This window comes from Anopheles cruzii, chromosome X (genome assembly GCF_943734635.1).
Source record: "Anopheles cruzii chromosome X, idAnoCruzAS_RS32_06, whole genome shotgun sequence".
NCBI lineage: Eukaryota > Metazoa > Arthropoda > Insecta > Diptera > Culicidae > Anopheles > Anopheles cruzii.
This window is the reverse complement of record NC_069143.1, coordinates 2,509,796-2,520,519: the sequence shown is the minus strand read 5'-3', so window position 1 is coordinate 2,520,519 and position 10,724 is coordinate 2,509,796. Positions and strand designations below refer to the sequence as shown.

At 51.5% G+C, this 10,724-nt stretch overlaps 1 protein-coding gene across 1 annotated transcript in view; it reads left to right on the top strand.

The window, feature by feature from the left end:
- LOC128277286 (uncharacterized) overlaps window positions 1-10,724 on the top strand; it is a 61,944-nt gene that overhangs the window by 29,460 nt on the left and 21,760 nt on the right. The window contains exons 2-5 of the mRNA XM_053015732.1: window positions 7,199-7,352; window positions 7,427-7,772; window positions 7,859-8,102; window positions 9,912-10,000. Of these exons, the coding sequence (XP_052871692.1) occupies window positions 7,199-7,352; window positions 7,427-7,772; window positions 7,859-8,102; window positions 9,912-10,000 (833 nt within the window). The remainder of the gene's footprint in view (window positions 1-7,198; window positions 7,353-7,426; window positions 7,773-7,858; window positions 8,103-9,911; window positions 10,001-10,724) is intronic.

The window sequence follows — 10,724 nt, the reverse complement described above, 5'->3', positions numbered from 1 at the left end:
GGGGGGGTCTCTGAAATGAGTCGCATTTTCCAGAGGCCCAGCCCGGCAGAGAGTTTCCCAGGCCGGGCGCGGCGCGGCTCAGGACACACAACTCTCGATTCCAATCTCGCAATAAAATGTCACCCCAATGGTCACCCGGGGAGTGCTTCCGTGTCCGTCGCTGTGTCCGTGTGTGTGTGTGTGCTATGTGTGCACCAAATCTGCTATGCGCCTCTGTGTCTCTGCACGGTTTTATGATAGGCTCGGTCCCGGGTTTTTCAGACCCGCCCCTCGCCATAGCCGAAAGGACATTATCCGGGGCGAGTCGCATGTGTCGTAGCGGCCCCGGCCACGGCGCTAGCTTTTGCGAGTACCCGGCGTGTGTGTGTGTGTGTGTGTGTGCTGTGCCCTTAATTTGCAAAACATAATCCGCTTTTCAATGCACTTGCCCATAAACACACACACACACACACCTACACGTGGGGGGGGGGGCTAAAAATAAAACCCTTCTTAGCTTTGGTGGTGCGCGCGGTCCGCTGGGAGGAACCGGTGGCCGGTCACCGGACGCAAAATTCGCGATATTGTGGAACGGACCACGACCACCACCGCCCCTAGTTCCAGTGGGAGATAAGACACCGGCGCGATCCGATCATCACCGCATGCTCGGAAGGCTCGACGTCCCGGGCAGAATCCCGGCCCGACCCGGCCGTGGGTCGTGGGATGTTTTCTGGAAGCCTCATCAAGGGTTCCCCACGGGAAGTCCCACCGGTTCCGGCGCCACTCACCAGCTAGCTAGGTCAGGTTGTTGAGGTTTCGCGGCGTCGCTCGGGCGATCCGTTGTGCCCGAGTCAATTCCACACGACCAATTTTTGTCAGACAAAAATGTCCAACTGTCCAACGTGTCAACAAGGGCTAATACATGTCCTTCAACACCCGCCGGTCAACGGACGGTTAAAATCAACGCCACCCGGCACGTTTAATAATCCAAAACTGGTCAAGGCACCCAAGGTCCTGTCGGAAGCGACAGCGACGCGACTGCAATCGTTTGTTGGCAAAACAACGAAGCTTTCCGGGTTGAGGCCCCCGACATTCATAACTCGATTGGGCTTTCCTGGCCCGGGTGATAAGGCCCGGGTGAGTGCCGAGTGCCCTGCGTGGGTGACTCGGGACTCACCCACGATCGACGCCGATACCGATCGGCAGTGTTCTTTTCGCGACCGTTCGAGGGTCTACGTACGAAACCTCGACGGTCGGATAATATTAGAATATTAGAATATTAGTACAATTGTTAGAATAAACGTACAAATATTTCGTGAACAAACAGTGTTCATTCAATCGCAATTCAAAGGTTCTATTCTTTTTAATTTTATCCAATTCCACATTTTCTTCTACACTCAACTTTCATAACTCTCAAACGTACTCTTAATTGTCATCATTCATCGGAATATATAAAACTGGCTAAAAAGTACTAGCTACTGCCTATCTGCCTAAGGGGATGTTTAGGTGCCACATCAATTCACATCAAAAAAATTGTGGATCAAATTTCCATCTGTCAAGTTTTGGCCAAACGGAATGAAATCGACCTAATTTTTAAACGGATTGGTACTGGGGATGAGAAATGGGAAACAAACGATAATACTATGTGGAAAAAATCGTGGTCTAAGTGTGGTGAAGCAGCCTAAACGGTGGCCAGAATCGACAAAAAGAAAAGGTTTTGTGTTCCATCAGGACAACGAAAAGTTCACGCACGTCTTTAGTGACTCGCCAAAAAGTTTGGGGAGCTTGGTTGGGAAGTTTCAATGCATCCACCATATAGTCCGAACCTTCCGCCAAGCGATTGACACCTTTTTCTCGCATTACAAAATTTCTTGAATGATGAAAACTTGAGATCAAACAAGGGTTGGGAAACAAGATTGCTCGAGTTTTTCACCAATAACGTCCAAGACTGGTATGAAAGGGGAGTTTTGAGCTCTTTTGAAAAAGGCGATAAATTTCCAACAAAACGGTGCATATTTGACGCAAATCGGACAATTGAAAGCATCTTAAATAAAGTATTGAAACTCACGCAAAATGGATTATTTTTTTGCCAGCCTTGTGTTTTTGCAATAAATTAAAAGAAGGCTCATATTGACTCATTGACGTAGTCGAAGAATTAGAATTAGATATTCTATTCCTTTCATAAACAGAGTCAAGGCGGCCCAAGACGGGTTTGTTTTATAAGCAGAGTCATCAGAGTTGCAGGCTAAGACCACTTGACGGTTGTAGTAGCCCCAGGAGTGCGTAAGAGTTAATGAAGCGCAGTTTTGACAACCGACAGGTATGACTTAACCACGACAGGTATGACTTAACCAACCAGTCCCAACTGACGAGTGACTATGACGGCATGGAATAAATTACATTGCCACACAATAACTACATGACCTCGTGAACGTCAAAAAGTGACAAGTCGACGTCTCAAACATCGCGCAAGGGCGCAAGGTGAGCAACGTGTATCGGCGAGTCAATTAGGGAACTCAAGATGTTTTGACGCGAACACGCGAAGAGCAGAAGGCAGCTCGAATTATAATGAGACTATTGCTGCTTTGAGACACATAATATCCTGGCAGCCATACGGATACCATACGGATGACGAAACCCACCGTTCTGTGGGCACGCTTAATCATGCGCTCAATCATGTTGTGATAATTATAATTAAATTATCCACAATTTAAACCACATGTTCGGCACTCACGGCATGTTACTTTTTTATGTTGAACGATTCAACTGAAACATTCCCAGAAACCACCCATACAAGGTGTCCCTAATCCAGAAGAATGGTTCAGCCGGCGGCATAAAGTGCCACTATGCTGCCAAAGAGGCCACTCTGGCAGCATATTCTCAAATCACCGCAAAAAACCTAATGGAAAGCTAATAGTTGCCGGTGGCAAAAACCAAACCCGGAAACTCGTTCGAATGCTTTCGAAAAAGGCGCCGACCGAACCTCTAAAACTAAAACATGGGCCGGGCGTTCCCGAAGGCTGGCGTGGCAAACTAATATGTTCGCGCGGCAGGTAATATAAAAATGCGACGCGCATAAAAAGCCCGCCTGGCTCGAAATGCGTCAAACAAAAACAGGAACATCCTCGAACGGGTCGTCTCCGGTCGGGGCGGAACCCATCAAACGCGGTGCAATCACACGACGCACCACTGGCTGTAAGCTAATGAAACTAAAGCAGCCCCCGCTACCGGGGGAGGGGCACCCCATCCCAACCCCGGGCAAGCCCGGGTGACCCGGGATGGTGGTCCGAAGGAGCGATGGAGGCGCCTGGTGCCGCACTCGTTCTGTGCGGAATCATCGATTGATGTTGAAACGCTCGGTGGCCGGGTACGGGGGAGCGTGACGGTGCCAGGACTAAACACACACACCCATCGGTACGGCCGTTGCACGGAACGGATGCCGGGGCCGGTGATGCCATTAACTGTGTGCGAGCCTCTCCTGTTTTGCGCCTTGGCGGGAGCTCCGTTCGAGCGAATTAAAGGATTATGACATGAAAATTCACATTCATAAGTGTTTATGGTGCCACCGCCACCGGATCCTACATCGGGAGAAGGAGAGGGGGGGGGGGGGGGAGGAGGGGGCAACGGCCCGGCCAAGCCCGTCAGTGGCAGGTGCGACACCGACATCTGACCCGGACAGGGACGAGCTCGAGAGGCGCCTACGTTTCTATCCTCCTCCCACCCCCCGCCCCTCTCTTTTTTGCTTTTGATTTAGCATACCACCGGTGCCGGAGTCGCTTATGTCCTGCAGCATGGGGTGGCGAGTGGGTGGCGTAGCATAGAACGGGCGCCGAGCCGCCCGGTTCGGTTCGGCCGATGGGGGTTGTCTTTTCGCTTTCGCATTTTTCATCGACCCCTCTAACGGCTGGGAACGCCGGTGCAACGGGAGCCTCCGATCCCCCCGTCACGTTTCCCTTCTGGACCCGGTGACCCCGCCCCGGGTTCAACGCTGAGTGCAACGCTGAGAGATGCTCCTTTTTTTTTCGCTTGCCAGTGCGCCTTTTGTTACGCGCTCCGACACACACACACACACACACACACACACAAACATGACCACACGTAATCAATACGAGATGCACCTACCAACCCCCCCCCCCCCCCCCCCCTCAATTTTTTATACCCCGCCATCTAATGGCAAAAAACCGACTCCGTGTCCGTGGCCGAGCCTCCAACCACTTCGGATATTGATTGCGCATCCTGTGAATGCGTCTGAAGTGTGCATAATATGTCAGGCTTGCTGGGCTCGGCGCGAGTCAATATCCCCCGACCACGCCCCACCCTGCGCTCCCACCACCACAGCACTCTGTTGTGGGAGCGCGCGGGGCCAAAGTTGATTTAAGAGCGGTGCAATATTACTCCGGGAGGTGGCGGCGACCGCGGGCGGATAGTAGTGGAGTCCCGCCCCCCCCCCCCTCCCCTCGGCCACCACCTGGGCTAGGGTCCCTGCTACCTTGCTACCCGACGACCAAAACCATCCCGTTCGGCTTTCGCTTTAATGAACTGCATTCACCGGTTAAGAATCATCCCGGTGCTGTGCGCTTTTTTGCCATTTCGTTCGCTCTCTCTCTCTGCCTCTGTCTCTCACACACACACACAGCCTCTCAGTCTCGTGGCTGTGCATTTCATAGTGCAACACCCACCCACTGCGCCGTATGGCAATGGCATAAATGTAATTGAAACGAAACAACACCGGTCGGGCGGCTGGATGTGCTTCGTGATCGGTGGCGTTCACCTTGCGAGCATTGAGCATCGACGGTGACGGTTACGGTGACGACCGCCACGTCGATGATGATGATGACGATGATAATCCTCCCATCAAGCGCTCATTACCAGTGCGAAGCAAGGGGGAACCCGGGAAACGGCGTCCGGGACCGGGACCAGCCATGGCAACATGGCTGCAACATAGAGTCCGTCGAACAGAGAACCGGCACAAATCATAACTTGGTTAGAAATGGCAAAAAAAACTCAACAAAACACAACGCCGGCATGCACTTCAACTAGCACCCGAAGCATGCTGGAGGGCCGACGATCGCTAACAACCTCCAGGATGCTCGGCCGGATGCTGGAGTGGACGCTTTTAGGTCGAGGTGGATTTTAACTATGCTCGCCGAAGCCGATGCTGAGAGCCGAAGAACCGGAATCAGTAGAGAAACCCGGACGGACCGGGCACCGGTCCAACATGGTCCGCTTTTGACACTGCAAAATCGATCAACTTTCGCAGAATTTAAAGGTGCCGGGTTAAAAAAAAGATGTAAAACATTTATGGACTTGCCAACAGAAGTAAAACAAGTTCCTCCAAGCTGACGTTCGTGTTCTGCAAAATGCAACGCCTTCATTTGGCATCATTAAATGGGCTTATCGACTTATCAAGCTTTACGAGAGCCTCAAGGTATCGATGTACCGGATTGCACTTCAGTGAGCATTACGCATCACCTGTGAAGTTGACTTCGGATGAGCATCGAATCTGGACCATCTTTTGGTGTGACGACCAGACTTTGTTCGACTGTCTGTCTCTGGCAGGACTGACCGACTCAGAGTCAGAGCGTGACTTCAGCCCTGATATGAGCTGCCTTTTGCACCGGAAGTTCGGCCTTCCATGTCCCTTTGCTCCTCTCGGTGCGCCTCTTGCGTTGCCTTACTATGTTATTGGATTGACGCCTCACATTTAGTTGTTTCGTTACATTGTTGCATGTCGCAATGGTGTAACTAGCAGCCCAATTTGCTCAGTTACACAGTTGACACGGAACATACAGTACACAGATTTTAACTGGAACGTTCCAATATAGACGATACGGCAAACATAGCACAAACCACCTTCGTTAAGCGGTCACGTTGCTGCTCATTGAAATGAAGGCATCATCAGGGGTGACGGGTAGATATTAAAATGTAGTGCAGCATCTGATGGCAAACTTCCGCAGTATTTTAATTACCGTTAATTTCCAGGTAGCATTAGAATGTGGGAAAACACATTGCCCTATCGCGCTGGTGCAACATGGCGGATCGGTGCACTAAGTACCTAAGGATGTTCAATATGTTTTGTGGTTTAATAACAGATGACGCTGCTGCCAACCCTTTTTTTTACGTTGGTTCACTCTTCATATTAACGTACTGGGCTGCTCGTTCGGAATTCGGAGCCTCGACAAAAGAGGGCGCTGCTACGAGTCTTTTTTGTTTGTTATATTGGTACACTCTTTATATGAACGTATGTGAAGTTTCAGTTCATTTCAATCGGTCACTTAGTTTTTTAACGATCCATTTAGTATCGACATGTCACAGTATTTTTTACAATAAAAAAAACAAGTATCGTGCAGTGACTTAATTTTTATTTTTGAAAGGTTTAAAATCAAACGAGATTTATGAACGAATATTGAAAGTACATAAGGACTCTTCACCTTTAATGAGGGCGTTAAAAGAGAGGTTTCTGAGTTTAAACGCGGTCGTAGTAGCCTTCAAGACGATCCATGTCGAATACTTCAAAAACAGACACAACACTTGAAATCGTTAAAAAGTACAGGATATCGTATTGGAAAATCATCGAATCACTGAAGGAGATTCAGTATAAGGCCTAGCCATTTCATTGAACAGTTTCAGAAAGCTGTGTTCACAATGAGTATCGCATTCGCTAAGCTTAATTCAAAAACGCATTCGAGTGCAAGTTTCTCTGCAACATTTAGAGCGTTTGCGACAGGATAAAGTGTTTTTTTGCATCGAATGATGCCGGCATGCCGATGCATGATCCTGAATCAAAACAAGAGGCTGAACAGTGGTGTGAACCTCGGTTCTTCGGCTCCGAAACGAGTTCGTGTCCAGAAATCGCACAAAAAGGTGTTAGCATCAGTTTTTTGGAATGCGAACGGAATTTTGTTAGTGGATTACTTGCAAACTGGGAAAACAATAAATTTCGAATATTGTTGTAACCTTTTAGACTAACCGAAAGAGAAAATTCGTGAAAAAAGACCCGGTTTGAAGAAGAAAAACATCCTCTTCCAAGGATCCAACAAGATCCAACTGTTGGAGCATCTACCGCATTTGCCAGATTTGACCCCTAGCGACTTCCATCTGTTTCCAGACCTTTGAGAAAATGTCATGGCTGAAAAGCGGTGATGTTGCTTAAAGGACTGTTGAGCCCCTGACCCGGACACTGACCGCTCTTGCTTCCCATTCCCTTGCTCTCCTGCTACAGCATGGCACCGGACGGCGGCTCTGCGGCTTACCAACATGAACGTACCGGAGGTGGTCGACTACCGTGACACGATCACCCTTTCCTGCAGCTACGACCTCGGCGACCACCAGCTCAATTCCGTCAAGTGGTACAAGGGCACGCAGGAGTTCTACCGGTAAGTGTCCGAATGCTGCCACCCTCAGGATGGGGATCTCGCACTGCACCGTCTATTTCGCCCCCGAATGACAGGTACGCCCCGATGCTCAGCCCGAAGGTGACGGTCTACCCGGTGGAGGGCATCGTGATCGCCACGGACCGGCCGACCATCTGCAACCAGTACCTCTGCTCGATCCGCCTGACGGAGCTGCAGCGCCGGTCGAGCGGCGAGTACCGGTGCGAGATCTCGGGCGATGCGCCCGAGTTCAAGCTGGCGAACGGGACGCGCAACATGACGGTCGAGGCGCTACCGCTGGAGGAGCCCACCATCAGCGGGCTGGCGGCAAGCTACCTGCCGCACGAGCACATTGCGGCCAACTGTACCTCGGACCGCTCCAGCCTCGCCATCCGCCTGCTGTGGTTCATCAACGGACGCACGGTAAGTCGGGCCGGCCAGCGCCATCTGGTGGCCATCGAGGTGGCGGCGGCCCTAAAGCTCTACTTCTTATTCGCGTCGCCGCGCAGGTCCCAATGGAGTACCTCCAGCAGCAGCAGGAGACCACCCTGGAGAGCGATGGGTTCTACCTGCGCTACCGTACGCTGGAGATGCGCGTTCCTGTAGATAGGCTAGTGCAGCGCGAGCTGGACAATGTGATCCATATCAAGTGCATGGCGACGGTGGACGCGGTGCCGGCCGCGGGCCGCGAAGCGAAGGCGGTGATAGCGTTGCGCAGCCACCGGTCGTCCCTGTTCGGGTTCGGTGGCCACAGTCAGGCGTCGGCCCGCAGCCGCCACTGCCCTGGTTTCCCGCTCCACGTCGGCGACCTCGTAGCTGGTAAGTAGCTCCAGGTGTGCGTTCTACGAACTAGATCCCTTCCAGGTCTAGAGACATACATTTTTTTTGTAAGAAAAACTCATGTTTATTGCATTGGAATGAAAAGCTCTATTTTCTTCAAAGTATGTCCCATTGCTAGCTATACATTTTACATTTCTCCCCCATCTCTCTGGTAATTTGTGGATGCCACGCCGAAAGAATTGTTCGTCTTTTTTTGGGAGCAAACCAGTAAGTCATCCAATTTTGGACTTCCTCGTAGGAATCGAAGCGCTCAGCCAATGCGTGTCCCATCGACGAAAATGAATGATAATCGCAAGCTTGAGGTACACTACGCCTTTCTGGTCCCACCGAGTGTGTCTTTTTCGCCCAAAAGTACTAGCAGCTCAGCGTCCTCGATCTTTTTTGGAGGCCTCTCAAGCGCTTTGTTTGTAAAATGGTAAAACCGCCATGTTTAAATTCTTTGAATCACTCAAAGCAATGCAATCTTCCAAGAGAGAATGATCACCGTGGGCTTCGACAAGCATTTGATGCGATTCTGTAGCAGTTTTCTTCGCCACGTAGCAGAAAAGCAATGATGCTCGCAAATCGTTATTTTTCATGTAGGCACAAAAGTCGGCATGGTCTGGACGACCTATTCAAAGAAAAGATGCAAAAAAATTTCCTCTTTTTTGCGACATAAAAATCATTTGCCTCAAATTGTCACAACAGGACCGTGTTGCTAGTAAATCATAATAAGGTGGACCAAATTAGACAGACTAGAACCATCGGCCGGGCAGCACAATCCGATTTCATATACGTCCCAGACCTGGTGTAGAACTACTTCCTGGAAGTCCAACCAACCAGGCTGGGGTGGTGCCGGATGCCGCCTTAAAGACGAACCTCAACAAAACACAGGATGGAGAGGGGTAATCCTTTCGGTGCTGGCTGCTGAATAGGATTCGGTCGATGATTCGGTGGTCCACCTTCAATCGGTGTACAAATCATCGAAATAGATAGAGTTGGAGAGAACGAGAGAGCGCGCGAGAGAGAGATAGAGAGAGAGCGGGTGTCAGAACAATTGCATTACTGTTGCGATGGATGATGGTTAAAGAAGGAAGAGCGTAGAACGTAGAGAGTTCCATCAGGATAGCTGCTCCCGGCTGCTCGAGGCAGGCAACTACTCAGCCGGCAACAATCAATTACAGACACACACACACACACACACACACACACACAAACATACACCGGAGCGGTGGTAGCTCATCTTCAACCGGCAGCTGGCTCGGTAGTGGTGTCGGGTGCGGGGCTCTAGGATACCGCAACCGCAGCATCAGCAGCAGCAGCAGCAGCAGCAGCAGCAATCGGAAGATTAACTTGAGAGAAATGAAAACGGTCTTGCGGTCTTGAAGGGCGCGCGCATTGCTACGACATTGCGATGTGCGTCAGCAAGTTCTCGAAAGCGGTGCGGTTGTTGGCCGGCCGGCCGGCTGGTCCGGTTGTGCCTTTTTTAGTCAGGACCTTTTTTGTTTTCTGAGCCTGCGAGCCGAGCCGAGCCGGCAGACGTCCAACCCCACGAGTTGCCCTGCCCTGAGACGAGCCGAGCAGATGGCAAATGGGATTAATTCGAAAGCGTACCACAAAACCCGCCGCCTGGCTGTGGACCTCCAGCCGGGCCGGTCCTGCTAGTCCGGCCGCAGCCGCAGGACTAGCAGGACCAGGGCGCTGCATACGTCATTTGCTGCAGGTCGCAATAAAAGCGATGAGATACGATGGCCGCTGGGGCTGCTTCCGTTGCGTTAAAGGGCCACCCAACTGCCAGCATCTGGTCCTCCTCCTTCTCCTCCTGCTCTTCGGTTTGGCTTCTTCGACAGCGTCGGCAACGTCGGCGGACTAGCGACCAACCAACCGAAAATCAAAAAACAGTCCGACCGACTAGAAAGGCAGCAGACAGAGCCCCAGCCCAGCCCAAGCATCGCTCGATTTCGGTTCGCTCTCGCTGTTGTTTTTGGAAAACAATAGCCAACTGCCAGCCCAACCGGTCTAGGACCCACTTACTGGTTTCGGGTGTCGAATCCTTCGGGGAAGGAGTCGGCGTGCGTCGACTACACGCCGGTTTTCTTGGTTTCGATTTTCAAACTCTCGCTTCAACCATCTCATCAGCATCAGGACCTACTACTACTTACTGCGGCTACGGCTGCCCGCTGCTTCGACTCCATCTACTACACACATACACATGGCACACACACATGGCATGGCATGGCACGGCAGCGCATGCCGGACGGTTCAAGTGCCGGCTGCAATCAAACTATCATCTTTCTTGTGGATAACCCCGGGGGTCCCGGGGAAAGCGGGCGGTAAGTGAGGTGCAGCCAGGCCAGGCCTGGCTTCGAATTCTCGTTCTCGTGCCAGGCATTGAGGCATCGAGTTACACCAAACCACCCCCCCCCCCCCCCCACCCCTCCACGACGCCCGTAGGCCTTCCCGGCTTTCGGTGAACGGTGGCGGCTTCTCCCGTAACAACTGCGCATAATAATGTGCCAACCCTTTTGGTTTTCTCTTTAGCATCTACCCCCCCAC